This window comes from Manihot esculenta, chromosome 9 (genome assembly GCF_001659605.2).
Source record: "Manihot esculenta cultivar AM560-2 chromosome 9, M.esculenta_v8, whole genome shotgun sequence".
Lineage (NCBI taxonomy): Eukaryota > Viridiplantae > Streptophyta > Magnoliopsida > Malpighiales > Euphorbiaceae > Manihot > Manihot esculenta.
Genome location: NC_035169.2, coordinates 30,690,460 through 30,714,893, shown reverse-complemented (window position 1 = coordinate 30,714,893; position 24,434 = coordinate 30,690,460). Strand labels below are relative to the sequence as shown.

At 27.8% G+C, this 24,434-nt stretch overlaps 2 protein-coding genes across 7 annotated transcripts; one reads left to right on the top strand and one right to left on the bottom strand.

The window, feature by feature from the left end:
* Window positions 1-11,776: 11,776 nt before the first annotated feature.
* On the bottom strand, window positions 11,777-13,323 carry LOC110623626 (myb family transcription factor PHL7). The gene is made up of 6 exons (XM_021768627.2): window positions 12,987-13,323; window positions 12,799-12,875; window positions 12,660-12,699; window positions 12,499-12,556; window positions 12,349-12,418; window positions 11,777-12,249 (listed from the first exon to the last, which is right to left on the bottom strand). Exons 1-6 carry the CDS (start codon window positions 13,090-13,092, stop codon window positions 11,860-11,862), a joined length of 741 nt encoding a protein of 246 aa, XP_021624319.1. The 5' UTR covers window positions 13,093-13,323; the 3' UTR covers window positions 11,777-11,859.
* Window positions 13,324-15,162: 1,839 nt separating this feature from the next.
* On the top strand, window positions 15,163-22,413 carry LOC110623020 (LIMR family protein At5g01460). 6 transcript variants are annotated; one of them, XR_002489214.2, is made up of 15 exons: window positions 15,164-15,735; window positions 15,840-15,925; window positions 16,358-16,473; window positions 16,660-16,770; window positions 17,094-17,192; window positions 17,301-17,423; window positions 17,899-17,961; window positions 18,045-18,109; window positions 20,023-20,132; window positions 20,231-20,345; window positions 20,490-20,555; window positions 21,046-21,156; window positions 21,247-21,313; window positions 21,418-21,659; window positions 22,114-22,413. XR_002489214.2 is itself a non-coding variant. In XM_021767833.2 (14 exons), exons 1-14 carry the CDS (start codon window positions 15,386-15,388, stop codon window positions 21,463-21,465), a joined length of 1,530 nt encoding a protein of 509 aa, XP_021623525.1. In that variant the 5' UTR covers window positions 15,164-15,385; the 3' UTR covers window positions 21,466-21,952. The 6 variants fall into 6 exon arrangements, 2 of the variants coding, with proteins under 2 accessions (XP_043816037.1, XP_021623525.1); XR_002489215.2 differs by having other exon boundaries at window positions 22,107-22,413; XR_002489217.2 differs by having other exon boundaries at window positions 22,081-22,413.
* Window positions 22,414-24,434: the final 2,021 nt, after the last annotated feature.

The following is a 24,434-nucleotide window of genomic DNA, read 5'->3' as shown; positions in this document are numbered from 1 at the left end:
AGGAGCTCTAGTAGGGATTGTGATAGAACAGAGACAGTGCATGCACATGTTAAGCCTTGGAATGACAAAAAGTTTTTATGTTTTACAAACATGTATGATCATGTATGGGATTTCACAGGTACACAGACAGGATAGCAGGCTTACTACGGGTCCCGGCGACCTTAAGTCGATCTGGATCCTAGTGCCGGTAGCAGTTTGATTTCCGGGCTATTACAGATTGGTATCAGAGCATTAGGTTCACATGGTCGGACCTATATAGATAGAGTTGGGCTCAGAGAGGTTTACTGGGTCAAGCATAGTAGGAAGACATGTCCACTAGGATAGGATGTTCGTCCTGTTTATCTGTTGATGTTGTGCACTGCCATGATGCATGTGTTGTTTTCCTCTATGTGTTGCTTATGTGCTCTGTGATGTGTTGTTTTGTAGGAACGGACCAGAGGAACCCCAGAGAGCAGCAGTGAGTACAGGGTCAGAACCTGCAGAGTTAGCACAGAGTCAGCCAGAGGTGAGTGGAACTTCCTTGAATGTTTTAATATGAGAAATGGATATTTTATCATGTTTCATGCATCATGACTATGCTATAGGCTGAGTGCATTAGTGTACACGAAGATGATGCATTGCATTTATCCTTGTACTTGGCATTGCTCCTTGTACATTGTTTCTATGATTGTATGGACATAGTACGGATTCAATAGCCCTCGGAGGAAAGACCTGGAACAGCCCTACGGGGACCAGGCATATGGTATAGAGGGAGTGTTGATCCGTCCATGCTGAGATGTGATTACTTGTGATGTGATACATTGCATGAGAGCATGTTTTATCACCTGTGCTTTATTACTGTTCTACTCACTGGGCTATAGAGCTCATCCCTCTCCCCTAAATCCAGTTGTGCAGGTTCAGCGTTCAGAGGGAGGTCAGCAGGGTACAGGAAGAGTACTTTTGTAATAGCTAGTGTGGACATGTAACTGTAAAGATATAGTGTATGTGTACAGGATATAGAATGGTGCTTGACTTATAAGAATTGTAATCCCTTTGTAGAGTCACATGATCAGTTGATGTATGTTTGCTTTTATTAGTTTGATTATGAGAAAACCAGGCTTAACATTATGAGTTTTATCCGCCTAGAGCAATGAGGAGCTCTAGTAGGGATTGTGATAGAACAGAGATAGTGCATGCACAGGTTAAGCCTTGGAATGACAAAAAGTTTTTATGTTTTACAAACATGTATGATCATGTATGGGATTTCACAGGTACACAGACAGGATAGCAGGCTTACTACGGGTCCCGGCGACCTTAAGTCGATCTGGATCCTAGTGCCGGTAGCAGTTCGGTTTTCGGGCTGTTACAATAACACCTGGCTTCAAATAGGAACTAGAAAATACATATCCAAACAAGGCCTTCAAACAATAGCCAGTACAATTCTAAAAACAGAATAGAAAGGTAATCCGAAAGAAAGATCCTATAACCAGCAAAGTCCGATGACAGACAAGGTACCGACGGATGGTCAAAAATATCGAGGCGATGTTAGAGATTAAACGGGAGGTCCAACGGATGTCCCACGCACGACATGTGAAATTTGTAGCAGAAATAACGAATGACGCGTAAAATCCACTCACTTGCCAGCCGGTCACCGGTCTTTAAGGATCGGCCGAAAATCCTTTTCCTCGTCTTCCTGAGGTGGTGGTGAAATGAGATATTCATCAGAATAGGAGATTCAAACAAAATAACCTCATTCTCTAAGGAGACCTAGAAAAAAAAAATAGAATAAATTCGAAAACCCAAAGTTAGAACAAACCAAGAAACTCTGATACCATATAAAACAACAAGGAACGATTGGATAATATAATGTATCTTCTCTGTTAAAATAAGTGCTTTTACGTACAGATTATAAAATTTTGTTAAGACAATTCTAAAAAATTATTAATCAATTAGTATCAATTAATTTATAATTATATAATTTCTTTTAATTATGTAAATATTACATTCACACTTTAATAATAATTAATTAAAGTGTGAGTTTAAATTTTATGTATCCAATATATATTATTTTAATCTATTTATATAAATAAAAATTAACTTTTTAAAATTTATATTTTATATAAATTATTAAACTTATATTTTTTACAATAATAATTAAATTTAAAATATATTTAATAATTTAAAATAAATTTTAAGATGAATTTAAAGTTAAATATATTAAACGGGTGTGAGTATCCATTGTCTTGGTGACAAAGAGCTATTATTCTCCAAGTAAATGACATTGGACATCTCATATCAAAGTTGAGAGCGGCGATTGGTAAGTAAACGGTTGTGAGCAGCGAAATAATTATTGTTTCTCATTATGGAAGTGGTTAAAATTTTTATCAAAGTCGAGAGCGGCGATTGGTAAGTAAACTGTTTACCTTTAGAATAAAGGAAGTGGTTCTATCTTTTGGTGGTTAAAAAAGAAAAATTAGTTTAAATTTTTAACAAAAATTTAAAAGTTTAATTTTAATTATTAAAGATATAGTTTAACGTCCTTGTGAGCGAGTAGATTGAGGTTACAGTATAATTTGGCGATAGAGGAAGGATTAAATCCGGCCGACATAAGCATAGAAAGTAACAAATTCCATAATTTGGTGAAGCAGAGAAAATAATGTATCTCACGACAAAAGGACGCCGTAACCAGCAACAGGAGCCAGCCGACAAACCCCCCGTGTCCACCTGGCCCCACTTTCCTTTTTTAACTCCTATCCTTCTTCGCCACAGCGCCTGACGAGGTCTTCACAATTCCAATATCTCTGATTTTTAAAAGAGAAATTTTATGTTATGAGAATCATTGAGTTTTAAAAATATATTAAAAATGATTTATTAATTTTAATTATTAAAATTTTTATATTTTAACAATTATTAATTAATTAATTATGTAAAAATTGAGGAATAAATAATATAAATTTAGTAAGTAATTTAAAATTAAATAACGATTTGACTATTAATTTAGTGCACCATCTTTAACACGATGGAGATGGAGTAGTAATCTAATAGCATCCAATAATTTCCCGTTCAAACGTATAAAGTTGCATGAAATCACGTGCTTAAAGTATAGATAAGCATTTGCAAGTTTGTCCTTTAAATTAAAGCATGCTCGCATTGACTTTTTATTATTTTAATTATTTTCCTAAAAACATTAAAGTTAAATAAGCAATTTAAAATACAACTAGAGGACACGAATAGGGATTAGGGTTTTGCCGTCATCTTCCTCCTTTCGGATTTTCTCTATTTCATATCTATCTCATCTTACAATTACGCATTATAAATATTTATCAGGAATTAAAAGATAAATTATAAAAAAATAAAATTTACTATTTACTTTCATTGTATATACATATTCATTAAGTTAATTTTTATTTTTAAAATATATATTAAAAATTTTTAAAAATTATATTAATTAATCATTCTATTAATTTTAATGATTAAATATTTTATTATTTATTTCATACCATCTGTTATTTAAAATTTTTACTTAAATTAATAATTTTAATTTAAAAATTTATAATAATTTATTTAAAATATTATTTTTTATCTATTAATATTAAATAACTTAAAAACTAGTAAGGGATGTATGAAAAATAAAAAATTAATATTATATTAAATTTTCAAGAAGACAAATAATATTAGATAAAAAATTCTATATAAAAATTAGTAATGGGATGTATAAAAAATAAAAATTAATGTTATATTAAATTTTTAAGAAGATAAATAATATTAGATAAAAAAATTCTATATAAAAATAATTATTGCAGCATTCATAAAGTAATATATCTGAATAAATTCAAAAGATTTCATAATAAAAATAAAAATAATTACCGTGGAATAAAAATAATATTATTTATTTAATTAATTATTATAATATAAAAAATTTATGAATTAATTTTTTAATTTTATAAAAATATTTATTAATTAATCCTTTCGTATTGAGGGTGTTTTTAATTTATTATAATATTTAACCTAAAATAAGTAATTAATATTTATTTAAAATTTTAAAGATTTTTAATTTATTTTTTAAAATAAAAAATTTAACTAATAAATTTTTTAATATTATAAATTAAATTAGAATTTATTTAAAAATAATATTCACTTTATTATATGATTTTATTTTTTATTATTATTTTAAAATTATTATATACGTTTTTATATTATAATTATATATAAATTAACTATTATAATTTTATTTTCAAAACAAATTATTTTAAGTTAATATTTAAAATATTTTTAATATTTAATAAAAATTAATATTTTAAAAATAAATATAATTAAGAAGTTTATTTTTTATTAACATATATAAAAAAATAAAATAAATAAAAATTATAAAACGAATAATACTTATCTTATATTTATGCCGCATGATACTTAAAAAAGTGGTAACGAGAGATTTTAGCAACAATCCAATAACATTAAAGTATATAAAATAAAAAATAATTAATTTTTAATTTTTGATACACTTAATAATAAATAAATATCTGCTTTGGAGCGCAGATAATGATCTTGATTTATAAAAGCAAAATAAATTCGAAAGGGACAAAACATGGGGCGCATTACGTGGAGTGACAGTGAGTCGTGAATCTAAAAGGTCCAACACACGCACACACCTCGGCCGACATCAGTTGAGAAACCAAATCAAATCAGTCACAGCCCAAACATTTCTTTTATGTCCCTCCGCAAGCCACGTTTCAAACATATCCAATCGTCTACACTTGCACGTGACATAACTCATATGACGACATCACTTGTCCCTTCTTTTTTTTCTTTTAATATCAAAACTTTCCATAAAAATTCCAATTATCATCTTCTCATTTTTTTTTTTTTTTTAATACTTCAATTTATTATTTAATATTTAAATATTTTAAAATATAATAATTTAATCCTTAAATATTTTAAATATAAAATTCACATTTTAAGTAAAACTTATGAATATAATGGCAAACTTAGCTATGGGCAAGCCTTGCATCATGGGAAGTGAATGGAGCCCTAGTAGAAATCTTGGTCAAGACTTGATTAGGAAATCTAATTTTAGACACTATTGTAGGAAGAGAAGAGCATTTTGAGATCATTCCTTCCTTTCAAAGGAGACTTTCCTTTGTTCCTCTTTAAATTAGAAAAAAACTATTTAAAAACAGACTTTTTAGGTTAAAAACTTTTTGATATGGTTTTTACATTATTGTTGCTGCATTTTTTCTTTTCATGTTGGATTTAGACAATGTACTCTTGCAATTATTTTTTTTTATTTGTCTAAACAATTTTTTAAATTTAATTTGCAATAACCGTTAGATCGAATTAATTTTATTGCTGTAATTTTATTTCTGGTTCTATGTTATATTTATATTCTTGCAATTGTTATTTATTTAGTTAATTTAATTCGATCGAGAATGAATAATATAAAATTATTTAAATTTATTAAATTTATAATTATTTAGTGAATTTGAATTTATGAAAGTAAAAGGATAAGATAGTAATTCCGCATATAAATGTTATTTTCTTTCATGTTTTTAGCTTTAAGGGAAAACAAAATTATTTTCACTCCTCTCATTTTTATTTTCCTTTGATCCAGAAGAATTTTTTTTTATTTGCCTTTCTTATTTTCTTTCTATTCATTAACATTTTACCAAATATAGGCTTATTTTATATATGTATGGGAGACAGTATTATTTTTAAATAAAAAAATAATTAAATTGAATTTATTTAAAATTTTAATTTAATTTTTTTATTATTTTTAATTTAATTCAGTTTAATTTTTATTTTTAAAAATTTTAATTATTTCGATATAATTTAATTTTAATAAAAAATTATAAAATTAAATGAATTAATTAGGAATTAATAATATATTATTTTTTATAATATAAAGAAATTTCACTATAATTAAAATTTAAATATTTTAATTAAATTTTAAAATAATTTGGCTGAAGAAAATTTTCCCTGTTATGATTAGAACAATAAAAAGGAATAATTTTGGTCCATAAATCATAATGAAAAATTTTAAAGAAAAAAAAAAGTATAATTCCTACAGTTCATATCATAATAAGACAAGCAATGGTCTCGTCTCCGAGCCAGTGAGCGAGAGCGTGGCCAACCCAAATCTCGTGGGAAGCCAATCGTGATTCACGCCAAGTCCCATTCTTTTGATCATTACAGACCTAGCCTTCCTATTCTGGACCAAACAAACAACCTTTCAGATTTTTCCACCGCTAAATTTTATTAAATTTATCAAAAAGATCATTTCTTTTTTTCATTTAAATAATAATTAAAAAATTGAAATTTTTTTATTTTATGCGTTATTTATTTATTAATTTATTATTATAATTAGTGAGGTAGGTGATCCAACATTCATTCAATCTCCTATATTCAAATGTGGTGATTAGGGTTGCGATTCACGTTTTCCAGCGGAAATTAAAATCGAAATTGAATGTTGATTCTTCAAATTTTTAAAATTAAAATTCGATATAATTTCAATATAATTTTATTATAATTTTATATATTTTTTTATTTCAATTTCATTTATTATTTTATATTAATTTTTTAATTTTAATTTTAATATAATTTTTTATTATTATAATAAAATATAAACTCAAAATCAAATACTTAAATAATATTAAATTTATTTATATCAAACGAATAATTTTTGAATTTCAAATTTAAAATAATATTAAATATTTATAATATTATTTAATAATTCAATCTATTTATAATACAAACGATTTAAATAGAATGAAATATAATTAATAAATTAAATTAGTTGAATTGTACTTTTATAAATTTTTAAAAATTGATTAGTGACTAAAATATATAATTGATACTACCTAACAATTATTCAAAAATAAAGCTATTATAGCTATGGAGTAGAAATTTGACAAATAAAAAATTAATTTAGCACCAGAAAAAAAAATAGACATCTTAACACTCAAGTTACCATTAAAATACTCGTCATTTTTTAATGTCGACACAAAATTACTGTTATGAAGCACAATTTAGTATTATTTTCATTAAGTCTATGATTACAGAATTTTAACGTATTGACTAGTAATATTCTTTATTTAAAAGATAATCATATCACTATCAGATTATAAAACATATCATATTTATCACCTCTTACTATATAAAAAAAATTATAAATATAAAAGTATACATTTTTTTAATACAAAAATTTTAAATAATTTTTTGCATTCTTTATATTCATCAATATTTATTTAAATGTTGGAATGGCCGTCCATCACCTCATGTTTTTTAATTTGCATATTCTAGATAATCGCAGCATAACTTTTATTCGGCCACATTATCAATTTAATATCCGTAATATTAATAATAATTATATATATATATACATAGAACTATTAATTATTAGTATATCTACACATATCAATTTATAAATAATTATTTCAGTAACTTATATTCTATTAATATAATTCTATTAATATTATGGTAGTAATTTTAATTTATTGAAATTATATTATTATAAATTATTAATAATTGATTAGTGAATAAAAATATAATAATTTTATATTGTTATTATATATAGATAATAATCACAATTATATATATATAATTATTTAATAATTTATATTATAATTCTATAATTTTATTAGTATATATATATATAATCTATTTAAATAAAATAAATTCTAATTAATTAATTAAATTGAACAAATAAAATGGTAAAATTTATTTTAATTATATATATTTAATTTTATTAAAATTATATAATATATAAAATATACCATTAGTACTATAAATTAAAATTATAATATTACTATAAATTATTTAAAATATATATATATATAAATCGATTTTTCAATATAATTTCGATATAATTTTTTAATAAAAAATTAAAATTAAAAGTAAAACTAAATAACTAAATAAATTTAATTTAATACAGTTAAATTTTTAACTATCAATTTTCTTCTCGTTTCAGTTTAATTCAATATAATTTTTAAACTTAATTTGAAACTCCAAACATTATGCAGTAGTGATTGTCCAACCCTCCAGAGTGCTTCCCAGTGGATGCTATCCAATTTTGATATCTGATTCTCTCATCATTTAAAAGAATTTCAATTTTTATTTCAATATTTTTTATTTAAATTAAAATATTTATTAAAAAATAAAATCCTCAATATGTAAATTTTTAATTATATTAATCAATTTAATAATTAAATAATTATCGATAAATCCAAATCTTACACCTCGTACTCATTCTTAAGCCGACTCTAAAAAATAAATATAGTTGAATTTTCATATATTGTATTATTGCGGAACGTGATTTCATATAATAATAAATTTAATAACTAGTAAATGGAATAATTGTATTAAAATTATAAGATATTTAATTTAATAGTTATTAAACTCCCTCCTAATAATACAAGAGATTAAATTTAATTATTTTTATAAAATTTAATTTTAAATAAAAATTAATATTAAAAAAATAAAATTTGAGATATCTCAAATTTACTCAGATACACTCTATTTTAGATTGAGTTTGGGAGCGTTTATTTTTATAAATTTTCATAATAAATACTTTTGTGAGTGTTTATTTTTATAAATTTTCATAATAAATGCTTAATAAAATGAGATATTTTTTTAGTGGGTCTTAATAGAAAGTTTTTTTTTTCATCTTCTATATTAAAATTTTAATTTTATATTTTTATATCTAATTTGAATTTCTAAAGATTTAATTGAAAATATTTTTTTAAATTTTTAATTTTTTTATTTTATAAATCTATTTTCAAAATTAAAATTATACGAAAAAGAAAGGGAATTTCTTTATTTTATAGATCTACTTTCAAAATTTGGAACTGTATGAAAAAGAAAGTAGAAAAATCTTAGTCAAAGACTTTTTTAATTGTACTTTAATTCCTTCTTATTTTGAGGTTTAATCACGCTGTTATTGTGCAAAACATTTTCTGACAAAAAACGAAAAAACGCATATCTCTTTGTTCACAAACTCTTTAGTCAAGGATGTTGTCTCTTTGTTCTTCTTTCTCCAATATTGCATCCATTACTCATGTGAATCAATTGGGTATGAGGTAAAAATAGCTCACATATCTAATTTAGATAATTTTTTTATTAAATAAAATTTACTATTTAATTTTTATAATATGAAAAAATTTATTAATTAATTCTTAATTTAAAAAATATTCTAAATTTTTTTACAATATTAAAAAATTTATTAATTAATTATTTTATTAAATTTAAATGTTGAGTGTTTTACTATTTAGTATCGTAATATAAAAAATTTATTAGTGACTGATGGATTTTATAAAAATACTTATTAATTAAATTTTTTCTATTAAAAATATTTTAATTTTTTTATTTAATTATGATAACATATACAATTTATAATATTATTTTAATTAAAAAATAGGTTATATAAAAAATATATCAAAATATACTCTCTAGTTTCCGTAAAATATATTAGATAAAGTGAGCAGTATTCGGTTCAAATTAAAAAAATTAACTGAACCGAATTAATTTAAAAATTCAGTTTGATTTTTTATTTATTTTGATTCGGTTTATATTTTAATTTTAAAAATTTTAATTATTTTGATTCGATTTATTTTTTATTAGGAAAAAATAAAAAAAAATCAAATCGAATCAATTAGTGATAATAAAATATTATTTTTAATAATATAAAAATTAGATATTATAATTAAAATATTTTAATTAAATTTTAAAATACTAAAAATAAAGTATAAAAAATTTATTAAAAATTTAAATGATCAAACTAAATCAAATTAATTCGATTCAATTTATAATCAAAATTGATTTAGTTAATTTTTTATAAATATTAAAATTTTAAATTTTAATTAATTTAATTTAATTTAATTTTAAATCAAATCTACCGAATACCCACAAACTAAATAAAATATCAGATGACTTCTTTTATTTTTTTTTCTTTTTATATTTGATTTGAATATTGAAAGTTTGGTATTGAAAATATATGCCTGTAAACTCTAATTATTAAGTAGATTTTTTTATTAAATTATAACTTTTTAATTAATTAATTAATATATTAAAATTTATATAATAAATAAACGTATTTAAAAATAAAGTAATTCATTGATTGTCAAGTTTTTTCTTTTTTCACATGTACTCGATTTTTTCATAGCCGCACGAAAATAAGATGGAAAATTTGCCAATTTGTTGACGTGGAGGACAAAAACTAATGCAAGCAAATGCAAAAAAGTCTAAATTGGGTGCATGTAAACAAGTTTTACAAGTAATCTTTGGATGGGATTAATTAATTCATGATAGGATTTATACTCTATTGCTTTGACCAATTAGATGTGAACAAACCCACAACACAATTAATTAATAAAAAATTAACTATTTAATGAAATTAATTCTTTTATTTTCAAAAATACAGTCACATTTTAAAAAAATTATTAATTAATATTTTTAATCGTTAAATATTATAAAAAAAATTAATAATTAAATATTATGAATTTTCATAATTAATTAATTTTTTAGATTGATTAGTATAAGTGGCGTATATTCCTTTTTAATAATTAAAGATGTGTACTAAATTACTATATGGTTGAAGTTGAACTTGACTAGACATTTTCATTTAGGTTTTAAATGATTGAGAAGCACTTTCAAATTTTGAAAATCGTTGAAATTACGTTAAAATAAATTTCGATTAAATTTCATTCCCTTGAATTATAATGCACAGCGGATATAAAGAGTGTATTATCGTGATGCAATTATTATAAAGATATATAATTTATATGAATATTTTAATTTTTTAACTCTAAAATAAATATAAAAATATATTTAAATAAAAATATGTAAATATTATTTTTTTCGTTGACATGTTAAATTTAAATTAAAATTTTAAAATAACATAACGTATTTATTTGCTAAAATATTTAAGAGAGACTCAATATTAATGGAATACGTTTTTTTAAAATTAATTCAGAATAAAATACTTAAAACATTTATAAAAAATATATTACTCTTTATCACAAATCCATATGAGATTGAATAAGAGATTAAATTCATATAATTTATAATATATTTCTCTAAAGTGTGAAATTAGATTAAAAATAATTTAATTTATTATAAATAATTTTCAGATTTATGCCCCATATTATAGAAAATAATTTGTATTTAAAAAATATTTTTTATAAAAAATATTTTCATAAAAAATATTTTCATAAAAAATTATTTTTTATTATTTATTTTTAATTTAAAAAATAAAATATATTAACAAATTTATTTATAGAGTTTAATAAAATTTTTAAACCATAGAAAATCAGTTCGTCATTTAAAAGAGAAGTCATTTTAAAATGACTTAAATTTTCTTTTAATTAAAAAAAATATTTTTATTAATTGATGTTTTTAAAAAATTTAAATTTAAAAAATATAAAAAATTATTTTCTGCTCAAACATACGGAACATTAATATGAATGTTTTGAATTCATGAGCAGAGAGTTGGTGCTTAGGGTTAGTATCACCATTTGATAAACAGGCTAAGATTCCTTTGAAAGGCCATTACTTTGAGATATTAGAGGAGTGTAAGGCCCAACTCCAATAAGCAAACCTTGAAGCCTTTTTGTTGTGGATTTTGAGCCAACCCAGTAAGCCTTCTTCTAGGGATCTAAGGTACAATAACATATTTTAATAAATAATTTATATTATTGTTTATAAAATTATTATTTAATATTATAACAATTTACATGTGATCCAATATCAGCAATGTCCAATTTCGATCTCCTTCAATTTATCTATCTTTACATTAAGCAAGATTTCAACACAACCTCATTATACATATCTTTTATTCATAGATTTTTTTTTTTTTTTGGAAAAAGTACAAAACAGTTAATATGCTAAGCTTTAGAAAAAGCTTGGGACAAGAGGCGATGAACAAGACATATTGCTCCAAGGATACAAGTTGAGTTCCGAGGTTTGATTATTGTAAGGATCCGAGTTGAGTTCTTCGAGTTTGTATCGTGACGGCAACACATCGTTTTCAGTTCTAAACCTCTTGAGAGGTTGAAACTCGTCGTCTTCATTGTAGTGTATTTGATCACTTCTGTCACCCTCGTCGTCTGATTCGAAATCCTTTGCGTTTGATTCTGAATATTCGCAGAGGAATGGCAGTGATGTAGGTGAGAAAGATTGCTTGTGTTTTTGAATGTTCACTGTTCGGTTTCTATGTTCCTGCACAATCCTCTCTAGGAATCTTCCTTGGGCTTCAATTTTATTCTTCAAGCTCTTTTGGACCTTTCAGTAATTTAGATGAACCAGAACTTGTCAGATGGGAATTATCAACACATTAAGATTTACATAACTCTCCAGAACCTAGGAAAAATAATTCAATACCTCAAGTTGATCACTGAGTCGTCTTTGCACTTCCATCTGCATCTTTAATGCTTCATTAAGTTGAGCACCTCTGCAGAAATTTTTACATAAGAGATTAAAGAAACAAGTTCTTTGACAATTAAAGAGATTGAAGAAGATGCAGTAACTTACGACGTTGCACTGAAATTTGGTAGAAGTTCTGATATATTTCTCCTCTCGAACTTGCCTTCTGAAGAGTTAAATTTTTTTTTTCAAAAATTCAATTAATAAACCTCAGATTAATTTGTTAATTGATTAATCAGTACCCAAGTGAAAATTTATTACACACTTACTGTTGTTTGATTCTGGGATAAATTTTGAGATCCTGTATTTCTGAAGAAACAAGGTTAAATAATTAGCTTATTGGTATTACATCGTCTCCAAAACTGAGAAATTTCAAGTTCCAAACATGGATTTGGATGGAGAGAGTACCTGCAAGTGGCTCTTGACATGGTAGATGGTGAGCCCAGGAATGCTCATAGCTTTCAAGATACCCTTAGGGGTCGCCCCTGCAAATTGTACAGATTCAATATTACAAAAAGAAAAAAGAAAATCATTCATAAACTTGTACAGTAAATTAAACATGCATGCATGAGCTCGCCATGCAAATCAAAACTTACTATCAGGACCACCGAGTTGATTCACAGCCCTTTCGAACCGATCATGTAGTTCTTGTGTCCAACGCAACCGCTCCTTGCCGGAGCCATCTGTTCGACTTGAACCCATTATTCTATGGAATCACCTGATCACTTAGCAGCAATCTCCAAGCAATGCCTGAGAATAATGAGGATTATAGGATTATAGGGACAGGGGATCAAATCAAACACAATTATGGAGATAAGTGTGACGATGAGAACTAAGGTAGTTTGGTCGGAAATGATGCCGAATGATGTCTCTAGTTATCGGAGAAAACCAAGTACTTATGTAGAGTCCAAGGAATTTCAAACTCAAGAGTTTGGCCAGCTAGTTTGGTTCAAGTTTGGTGTTCAAATGCTTCCAAAAATTTCACAGCTCACACGTAACTGTTAATTAACCTGTCGGACCCTGGTATTATTTTCTAGCGTGTCTGACCCGGTTTCCCAAGTCAACTATAGTTGACGCGGTCCTCAACCTTCATGCCATGGCAATAGGTCGGGTATTTTCTGAGCTAACCGTCTAATCCAACTTTAATATAACAGGTTTAGATAATTTTATTTTTAAACAGAAATCGAAAACTGAAATAATAAAATTTAAAATTTTTTAGATTTATTTAAATATATTTATTATCATATTAAATTTATAAATATAAAATTTAAATAGTTATAATTAAATTTAAAATATATTTAAATTAAAAAAAATTTATATAGATAAATTTAAATAATTATAATCAAATTTAAAATATATTTAAATAAAAAAATTTATATAAATTCGAATGAAATTTAAATTTTATATATATAGTATTTACTGTACTGAGTTTTTATATAAATAATTAATATAATATAAAAATATTTTTTATATTAATATTTATAATTTTTTATATATTTTTATTTAAAAAAATAAAAATTAAATATTTTAAAAAATATTAAATTTTTTAAATAAAAATTATTAATAAAAAATATTTTTTTATATAAATTATTAATTAAAATATATAAAACTAAATGATTTAAATTTATTCGGATAATAATAATTGAATAATTTAAATTAATTTTTAACCGTATTTAAAATAAATTTAAATATTATTAATAAAAATCAAATTTAAATTCGAATAATTTATTTTTTATAATACCCTACCGATTTACATTGCCATTATTGCAGTCAGCTGACCAAAGATCATTATCCATAGATTGAGCTAACCAAAGATCATAATCCATAGGTTTCTAATTTGCAAAATTCTTAATTATATATATTTTTTTAAAATGAAAAATTCTTAATTATATATACCAGCTAATAAAAAGCTAAGGAAATATATTTATAAGCTTACATTTTATTTATAAATTAATTGGTTCCATACATCCGGGTGTAGGAAAAATTTACAGGGTTTCTTAACAATAACCTTGTATTTGAGGTGAAGTCATTTTCTAAGATATTAGACATTTCCTAAAAGCTTAGGGAGTAAATTAAATTAAGGTTAGGCTAGTTACCTCTGAGTTATGTTCACTAATTGTAGCCGATTAACGGAGGGAACATGGATTATTACAAGAGTCATTTAGTAGAGAGAAGCTAAAACCTTTTTAGCATTTATTATGAACAAAATATTTTAATATATAAAAAATTATACAAGGAAATGATTTTATTATGATGTAATAAATGGATAGAAAATAAATAATTATATAAAAATATTTTTAAAAAAATAATTAGGTATATTTTTTTTAAATTTTACTCATTCATAGCCGAATTATATTTATATAATTGTCCATAGCTCTTTACTATTTAATCATCACTTTATTTTTACCATGAAAAAATCCAGATATTAGGTTTATTTTTCAGATTTTATAGAAATTTTTTTTATTTTAATTCAAAATAACAAAAAATCAAAATAAATTTAATATAAAAATATTTTTTTCATTCCATAATTTTTATATAGATAAAAAATAATTATTTTATTTACATTTATTTTAAAAATATTAAATTTTATTAAATAATAATGGCAGCCTACTTCTTAAAATAAAATAGTAATAAATAGGGGTACATTGTCCTAAGTAATTGAAAGTTGAAGTAAAATGCCTCGTCTAGCCTGTACAAGGCTGTCCGATTAGACTCACGAGGCATAATATGCAACTACTCTTAAACCCAACTCCAGCTTAACCCTCAGAGCACATCCTTGCGTGTCACTGTTCTTTTTTCATTAGGACACATTAGTAATTTTATGCCTACACATCATTCAGCTCTCAACAAACGACCTCACCGGAGCCAAACCTCCTCTTTCCCTATTCTCCTCGAGAAACCAGATCTGCAAAATTCAAACGTTCAATTCCAAGAAAAAAAGCCCTAATTTTCGAATATCTCAGATCGATTCGTCTTCGAATCGACTGTTTAAGCGATGGGCGATTTCAATCTCGCTCTAATTATTGTCGCTATAGTGGTGTGCATTATTGTTTTTATCTTTAATGTGTACCTTCTTGTCAATTACCAACATCCAGATGACAAGAACCAGGCCTATTTCCCCAAATTCGTCGTTGTTTTGGGTCTATCTGTCGCCCTCATTTCAATATTGATGTTACCGGCAGACGTCGCTAACCGGCAGGCCTGTCGCCGCGCGATATACAATGGCGCATGTAATCTCACTTTACCAATGAAAGATCTATGGATCGCTGTCTATATTATCGATGCTTTGCTTGTGTTTTTTGTTATCCCCTTCGCGATGTTCTATTATGAAGGCGACCAGGACAAGTGGGTCTTTTTTCCCTCTTATTGTAATACCCCATCGGTGCCCAACTGCCATAAGTGTTATAATGGAAAGCTTTCTTAATCTCTCTGCGATTTTTTGGTCGCAGGACTATTGGCCAAAGGATGAAAAGCTCGTTATTGTGGGTGATAACGACGGCAATTGTTTGCGGTCTTTTACTTGGCATTCTATATGGTCAGTACTTTGTATTTTCGCACGTTTCATTCTCTATAGCACCTTGTTGCTTTTGTAATTACAGCTTATTAGAGGTGGGATATTTAGCTGAAAATGACATACAAAAATTCATGCTCATAGTTTTGCCTTTCCAGTTGTTATTTAGTTCGAATATGCTCTTTATCTTGCATGTTCTATGTGTTTTGTTAGAGAAATTGTCATTTCTGTTGCTTAGGTATGCAATTTGAACTGCAAAACGAAGTGTTTCTAACTTTTGAGGGCAGACTCCATATTTAATGTCATTAATTGATTTTTAAAAACTTGCATAGATGTGCCACATCAGTTTAGATGATAATTTGGAGGCATCTATAATTTTTTTTTTTATCATTTGTTATGTTGAATTAAACATAATTTTCTTCCATTGAGGTTATATGATCTTTGATGGTTTATCAGGGCTAGTTGGAAAGGTGGACTTCACTGTCATGCACCTCTCTTCAACCACTACCAACTTTCCTAGTAGTTGGGACTTCTCTAGCAATCAGCCATGCATTGGAAGTGGCGTGCACCAGGTTATGTTTCCTTTTATCAGTTCTCTGCATATTGGATTATTAATATAGTAATAGCATGCTGTTCATTCCGCATTTGCTTTTTGTATAATAGTTTTACAATACAATGAAGAATTATTGTCCTCTTTCTTTTGCTTATGTTTTTCCTTGTCTCTTCTTTCTCTTTCCTAACATTTTGACTGGATACAGTGCTCTGCATATCTTGCAAGTCCTTCCTCAGAGAAAACATGGACTATGCGCACCACCTTTCCTGAATATGTTGTTGCGCTGGCTACAATTGTTGGATCTGTACTTTTTTCGGTATATCAATTAATCACTCTGTGTCGATTTTTTTTTAAAATTTTTTTATTTTGATTTAGTTTTGAACTTTCCACAATCACATGTTGTCCTTTATGATATTCATCATCAGAAGCCACTGGTAGAAAACTGTCAATGAAATATGCTGAAAAACCAAAGATTACGTTAGGACATATATAGGTGGTGTATATATGTATCTAATCTTATATATGAACTACTCAAGTGCACAAGGAAGTTAGGATAAAGATGTTTCTAGTGTGGATTCCATCCAGCATTATTTTCTTCACCAGCATATTCCTTACCATTATTTTCTCAATATTTGTCAGATATTTGGAGGTGTTGGTATTGCTTGTTTGCCACTGGGACTTATATTTTCTTTCATCCGGCGTCCAAAGGCTGTCATAACCCGCTCACAGTATATTAAGGTGATCATTTGTTTCACATCATGTGGCCACACAGAACTAGAAAACCAAATATTTCAGGGGTTCGATTTGTAATCTCTGGTGCTTATTAATATTGTTAATATTCTGCAGGAAGCAACTGAACTTGGCAAAAAAGCAAAAGAATTGAAGAAAGCAGCTGATGCACTCCATCAAGAAGAAAGAAGTGGTTCTAAGGGTAGAAAATGGCGTAAAAATGTCAAGGCTGTAGAGAAGGTATATGAAGCGATAGAGTATGCAGTATGGTTTTAGTGGGTAGAGGTGCACTTTTTGCATGACATACACAAGTATAACTTTTGAGAAGTCAAACTTATGTTATCTCCTAAGAGTATGTGGCTGTTTTTTTTTTTTAAATTTTTGTTTGTGTGTTGCATAATTACAAGCTTTGAGACAACTTGTGCATATACTTATGCTTTTTCAATATTTAATAGTTTTGTTTCATGTTAATCAAAATATGAGATTGTTTAAGCGAATTATATACATGTTTAAATATAATAAATTTATTTGGCTCAGTTATGGGTTTTTTCCCCCAATGGACTTGTTCTAATTCACAAGCCTTGGTGCAAGGTGAAGGGTAGAATATGAGTTGGTTGGCTGTGACTTGTTTATTAACTATTTAATAATTCATTTCATCAGCTTCAATTACTTTCATGGTCAGTGAAACTTACTTTGTGGATGCTTAAACTTGTAGGAGTTGCTCCAGTTAGAAGAAGATGTCAACTTGTTAGAGGAGATGTATCCTCAAGGAGAAAAGGTGATGATTTTAACATGCCAATTGTGTGGCAAGAGCATACATTTTTCTATCTCTTTGTTGATTTTTTTGGTCATTCTTTTCAGGCTGAGACAGCTTGGGCTTTGACTGTTCTTGGGTACCTGGCAAAACTTGTGTTGGGGATCTTAGGGTGAGTGCTGACAATCCAGCATCTAATGACCTCCTTAAAATTATGGTTAAAAAAATGCAACTTGATTTTTTATCTATACATTCGGAGTATCTTCTCTCATCCAGTGTTTTCACATATTCAAGTAAAATGTTTTGAATTTGTTCATTTCCATGCAATATATAGGAGACGGTAATTCATGAATTGGAGTTTGTGACCAAGATCCTTGAGAAGTTTTGATCAGAGATCTTTCATTCTGAGGCATGTTAGGGTTTCTAAAGTAAATAAAGGAAAATACTAACAATTGAAAGTCATATAATAGTGGAAGAACAACAGTAAAATTTGAAAAGAAAAAAGCTATTTCCCCAGAGAAAAGTCTGCAGCTTACATTGTTGCATGTGATGTTATGAGATAGTTGTTGATTGTGCAGGTGAGACAACTTGTACATTATTGTTCATTATAATGCTAGCATTACAATTGATCCATTAGGACGTTCCCACACCAATCAAAGTTTCAACTTTTTTTGAGAGATGGATAGTATGAATAGAGCAATTGTGTGGACCCATGAAAAATATGAAAAGCTATATTAGCAGCCAAAACATAGGAAATCCAAGAAGGAAAAATTCTAACATCCGGGAAGTTAATAAACTATTATGTTTTGTAATCTGAAAGATAGTTCAGTTATCCAGTGCATTTGATTGAAGGATTTCAAAACTGAACTGAAAATATTTTTCCCCTTTTCAAAGTTTACTTTGCTTGCATAATAATCTTGCAAAGTAACCAAAAAGTGTTAGTTCAGTAATTTGATTGAACTGAATAAGGCTATCCATATGCTGGTAAATGGATGTTAGGGATTTTAATTGGCAGTAGAGCATTATCCTAAAGTAAATGAGGTACTAAAGGAGAATGATATTCCCTTAAATCTGATTTAAGTGTATATTTTCTAGCTATGTTACTTGGACTCGGATATGGGTGTTAGGAATGGGTGCATATCCCTATTTCTTATTAACTTTCTAAATAGAAAATACGGGGATGTAGATCTAAGTTTAGACACGGCTGTTTGGATACGTTATGTTATATAAATAAACTAGAATAAAAAAATATAAAGTTATATAGTAATAATTATAATTTAAATTGATGATGAAATACAATCAAATACACCATTCAAAATATAACCAAATAACTATTTTTATCTAACTACATGCTCTTCATATAAAGAGAAAAGAATGCTTTGTTGACTATGCATGAATATGTCAATCAAGCATCCGAGTGTACAAATATGTGTCGGACATATATTCCATGTCATATCCTATGAGTGTCGTATCGATACGGGTATGGCGTGGCAAAATGAAGAGTCAGAGTATCAGAGTTTTCTAGGAATGCTGAGTTGAAAAAGACCTTGTGATCCTGCACTAAATTGGAAGTTGGATAAAATGTTAAGGCAAAAGTGATCCATGTGGCAGACTGGTAGTCAAAATGGGACATGGCTCTTCATTGTTAGTTTGCAGCTCTAGTAAAAAGTACAGACATTTACATGCATGTTTCTGCCTAGGATCTTATACATGAAAGGGTATGTTTTGAATCCATGATTTATGAATATTTTGTCTTTATTTTGATTTCCTCATTTGTTGTTGTTGTTGTTTTTATTATTATTATTATTTTCATTTTTATGGCCTAAAATTAATTGGAGAATCCTTTTTTCCCCAGTCAAAATCATCAAATCTATACAAATTTCTTGTGACTTATATTTTAACAATTTAAAGTCTCAGTGGATTGGGTCTTACAAGGAAAATTATTTGTTGCACATTTTGTACTGACTGTTGCTCTCTGGTTATCTTGTCTTATCATGAATTACCCTGTTATCTATTCAGTGCATATGGAGTTTGAGAAGGTCCAACCAAATTTTGTTGACAATATTTTGTTTGCTTGTTTATTAGGTTGATTGTTTCAGTTGCTTGGGTGGCTCATATTGTTATATATCTACTAATTGATCCACCTCTTTCTCCTTTTCTGAATGAGGTTTTCATCAAGTTGGATGATATATGGGGTAAATTTGATATTTTTTTATTTTTTATTCTCTTAACTCTCTTTTCCAAATTTCTTGATGAATCTTATCCCTCGACGTCTGCTCTGCAATTATGCTAGGTCTTCTGGGTACTGTGGCATTTGCATTCTTCTGCTTCTACCTTCTGCTTGCAGTGATAGCAGGGGCAATGATGCTGGGCCTGAGATTAGTTTTCATCACAATTCATCCCATGAAGTAATAAATTTTGTGGAGGCAAAATATATTCGTTACTATTAGTTTTACCATGTGCTGTTTCTAATTATTAATAATTTGTTGGCAGATTTTTTTTATTATGTATTTTTGACGGCTCATTTATTGAATCGTTTTGTTGTCTTACAGGTGGGGAGCCACTCTAATGAACTCCTTCCTTTTCAATGTTGCACTCATTCTTCTTTGCTCTATTAGGTTTGCATCTTTTTTCCCTTGAAAAGCTCATCTATGCTACGATTGTTGTGATAATCTATGAAATTGCCAAAAGTAGCTTGTTTCGAGTAATTACCTAATGAGACAAAAAAACTTGGTAACTCTGATTGAATCCCTCCACCGTTTCCTTAAACCATTGAGAATGGTGATCTTAGCAACTGGTATACTTCTCTTTCCATGTTCCCCATCTCAACATTGATTGAACTCAACACTTGCCTCTCGAATTGGAACCAAATGCTTGAACTCCCAATCATTTTCATCCCTAATCAAGGACAAGGAAAGAAGTAGTGAGCTAAATTCTCTCTCTCTCTCTCTCTCTCTCTCTCTCTCTCTTAACTTCTTCTTGGAGTGATGTTTATTTTTTGCACCTGAATTCTTTAGTTTGTATGTATAAAGCATGGGAGGGATTGTCATTATTATAGCATACTAGGAACTTGATGGTTCCAATGTTGACCTGTTTTTGCAATTTCAGTGTGATTCAGTTCTGCGCTACAGCATTTGGCTACTATGCTCAAGCAACTGCTGCACAGGAGATTTTTGGCCACACATTACAGTCTCTTCGGGGAATTAAATATTTGTACAAGTAAGTTGGAACATAAACATTTTCCATATGTTTTTTATTCTGATTAAGCATGTATACTGATTTTGTTGGATAATGTTTATTGGATTACAGGTATAATGTTTTCCAAATCGCGTTTATTGTTTTAGCGGGTTTGACTTTCGTGTATTATGCTGCCTTCGTAAGTATTGATATGTGATTTATAGACATTATTAGCATCAAGATCTTTTAAACTACTCTATTATTGTCTCTAAATGTTGATCCTCACTTTGGTTTTATTTTTAGGGATGGAGAAGAAAAAAGCCAAGTGGCAGATTCCAACTTTCTTCCTAAAGCACGTTTTTGACCTGAAGTGCATGCACCCATCCACTTGGATTCCTCGAGTTTTTCTGTTGTATCATACCATGGGGAGTGTTGTTTCAAATCTGGATGCATATATATGGCCTAGTTTTGTTTACATTGAAAGGGTAGAGAGATTGGCCGAGATCATCTGAGTAAAATTGGGCGGCTACAGTGCGAGTGGCATGGTGAGTGCTTCTGCTGCTGCTTTTTCTGCTTGTTTTCCACATTTTGTATGTATTATTCTTTGTATGGATGATGTTTATACAATGGCTTGGGCATGTACCGAGTTACTTTTTAGCACGCATGAGTGATGGGTTTGTATGACTTCTCATTATGTAATATAACCATTGAAGACAAAGTCTTACAGTTAACATGATCCTGTTTACCCTTAGTTGTCAATGTTGTTTTTGGTTCATTGATGTACTGGAAGATTTTGAGCTTTATGGAATGATATATTAAAACTAGAGCTGATTGTGCCTGTCCTCGTTCTCGCACTCTAGGGAGGTGATTGTTGTGATAGATGGTTATAGTTCCGAATACTTTTTTCCCAAAGAGATGACATTTGCTTGCATTATTTGCTAATGTTTTTCGCAGTGCTGATTACAGGCAATGCATCCTCTAATGCCTTTCAGATTACAGGTCTCAGGAAGCGAATAAATGGGTTGGGTTGTCGTACCTGAAATATGCTGCAGAGTGGGATTCACTTTGTGTATTATCCACAATTAATCATTGGAGATTCAATCTTTATTTTTTTCTTAAAAAAAAAAAAAGAAGTGTTTGGATCAACGGAATGTGAAATTCTTTATAAAAGGAACTTGTTTCTAAAATGAATATTGTTTCTGTTTGATATCTTGTATGTTAATTGTGGAATTCATTTTAAATTTTTAGAGATTTCACCTATAAAAAATAATAAAGCTATTTTGGTAGAATTGGGCTCAAGTTTGATCAATTTCATACAAGCATCCAATGGTTGAAGAGAGAAAACTTGATTATGGATATTATACCGGGAAAGAAAAAACAAGAGCTTATTAGGTTTGTGGCATTCTGTGGTTCCATGGACTTATAATTCTGAGCGTTCATGGTGGCACCTCTCTGATTGGCACGTTTACATCATAGGTTTCATTTGAATGCCCATATAGACACAAATTCTCCTTTCCTAATTCCGGATAAAAAAATCATCCATTTGTTTCGGTAAAAAATATTTTATGTAGTATTTAAAAAATTTAGTTAATGAAAAATATTTTCATAATTAAAGGAAAAATTAATTCATTTAAAGAAAATAACTTTTAAAAGAAAGCCATTTAAAAAATTTGTTAATAAATTTTATTTTTTAAATTAAAATTAAATAATAAAAAATAAATTATATCATTAAAAAATATTTTTCATATTTTTTAAATATAAATTATTTTTCATAAATAAACAGAATTTTCATAATGTAAGTAATTAGGAACCAAACTCTCAAATTCACTCCAAAGACTCTTTATAAAAAAATTTCATTTTACTTTTCTAATTTTTATGACCCTTCTGGAGAGAAATTTCTCTAGAAAAGGTTTTGTCTCCCTTCGTTTCTCAGTGGAGCCGAGTGTCTTTTAGCAGGGGAAGAGCTTGTTTTTTTGTTTTCTTTATGTGATTGTTAACTCTCTCTAACATCAGATGGCTGTATCTTTCTTTTTGTGTGGTATTTTGGCTCAAATCTAATGTTAAAAGGGAGGTTTTGTTTCTGATTAGAGTGGCCAAGCGTCATCTCTTCTTCTTCACTTGGTTTAAAAGGCGCAAGGACGATGTTTGGGTTTCGGGATGATTAGCTTCTGCATCTCCTTGGTAGTATTTTATCAAGCTTTTGGCTCAAAAGTCTGACCTAATAATAGTGAAGAGGAGAGACAAGAAGTAAGAAAAAGAAGAAGAGAAAGAGAAGAGAAGAGAGAGAGAGAGAGAGAGAGTTAAGAGAAGCCATTGTATAAACATCATCCATACAAACATGCATTGTACACGTTGCTTGGGCTTCCTCTAGGATTGCCCTTTCTCTTCACGGATATGGAAAGACTAGGACTACTACTAGCACTAGGGTTCAGTTTACTTAAGATCACTGAAACCCATAGCAAGAATGTATAAGACTACTACTAGCACTAGGGTTCAGTTGACTTAAGATCACTGAAACCCATAGCAAGTTTGCTATACATCCTGTTACACCTGATGTAATCCCAAATATGATTATAAAACACATAAAAACATTTCCATTCTGTAAACCAAAACTCGACATGTGCATGGAAACATTACAGAAAATATAAAATCATACTAGAGCCCTCATTAAAACTCGATATACTCAAGTATGTTCATCATTACATATATCGGTTTGATTTAAATATAGCTTAGACTTTAAAACTTTTACATAATAAAATCATGAATAAAGGATTATAAAAAAAAGAATCCGGACAAAATACAATTCTAAACTACAAAGGATTACATGTTTACAACTATAACTATTATATAAAAACTTATACCATAAAATACTACTGACTTTTCGAACTAATTTTGGTGCTGCAAGCTTGGGATTAGGGGGAAAGGGATAAAGTGTAAGAGTCTAGTGAGCAAAAACATAATCATAAAATAATTTAATAAAACATATGATCGTATGAATATATCACAACACAAACAATTTTCAATAAAATGAACTTCTCACCAGTAACCCTTCATAATTCTAATAGTATTCGGCTCACAACGGGTACTCCTCAAGACTTCCTCTTAAACATAACATAATATATTGATAGTGTCAAAGGTATAGAATGGACAATCTTGGTCTTTCCATATCCGTCGTAACATATCTTAACATGGTCACGGACTAGTGGATCATCCAACATCCATACACAACAATAATTAATTGTACATGCATCATATTAATGAATTATAATACAAAACAATCTAATCATATACACATAGCATTCATATGCATGAGCATGCTT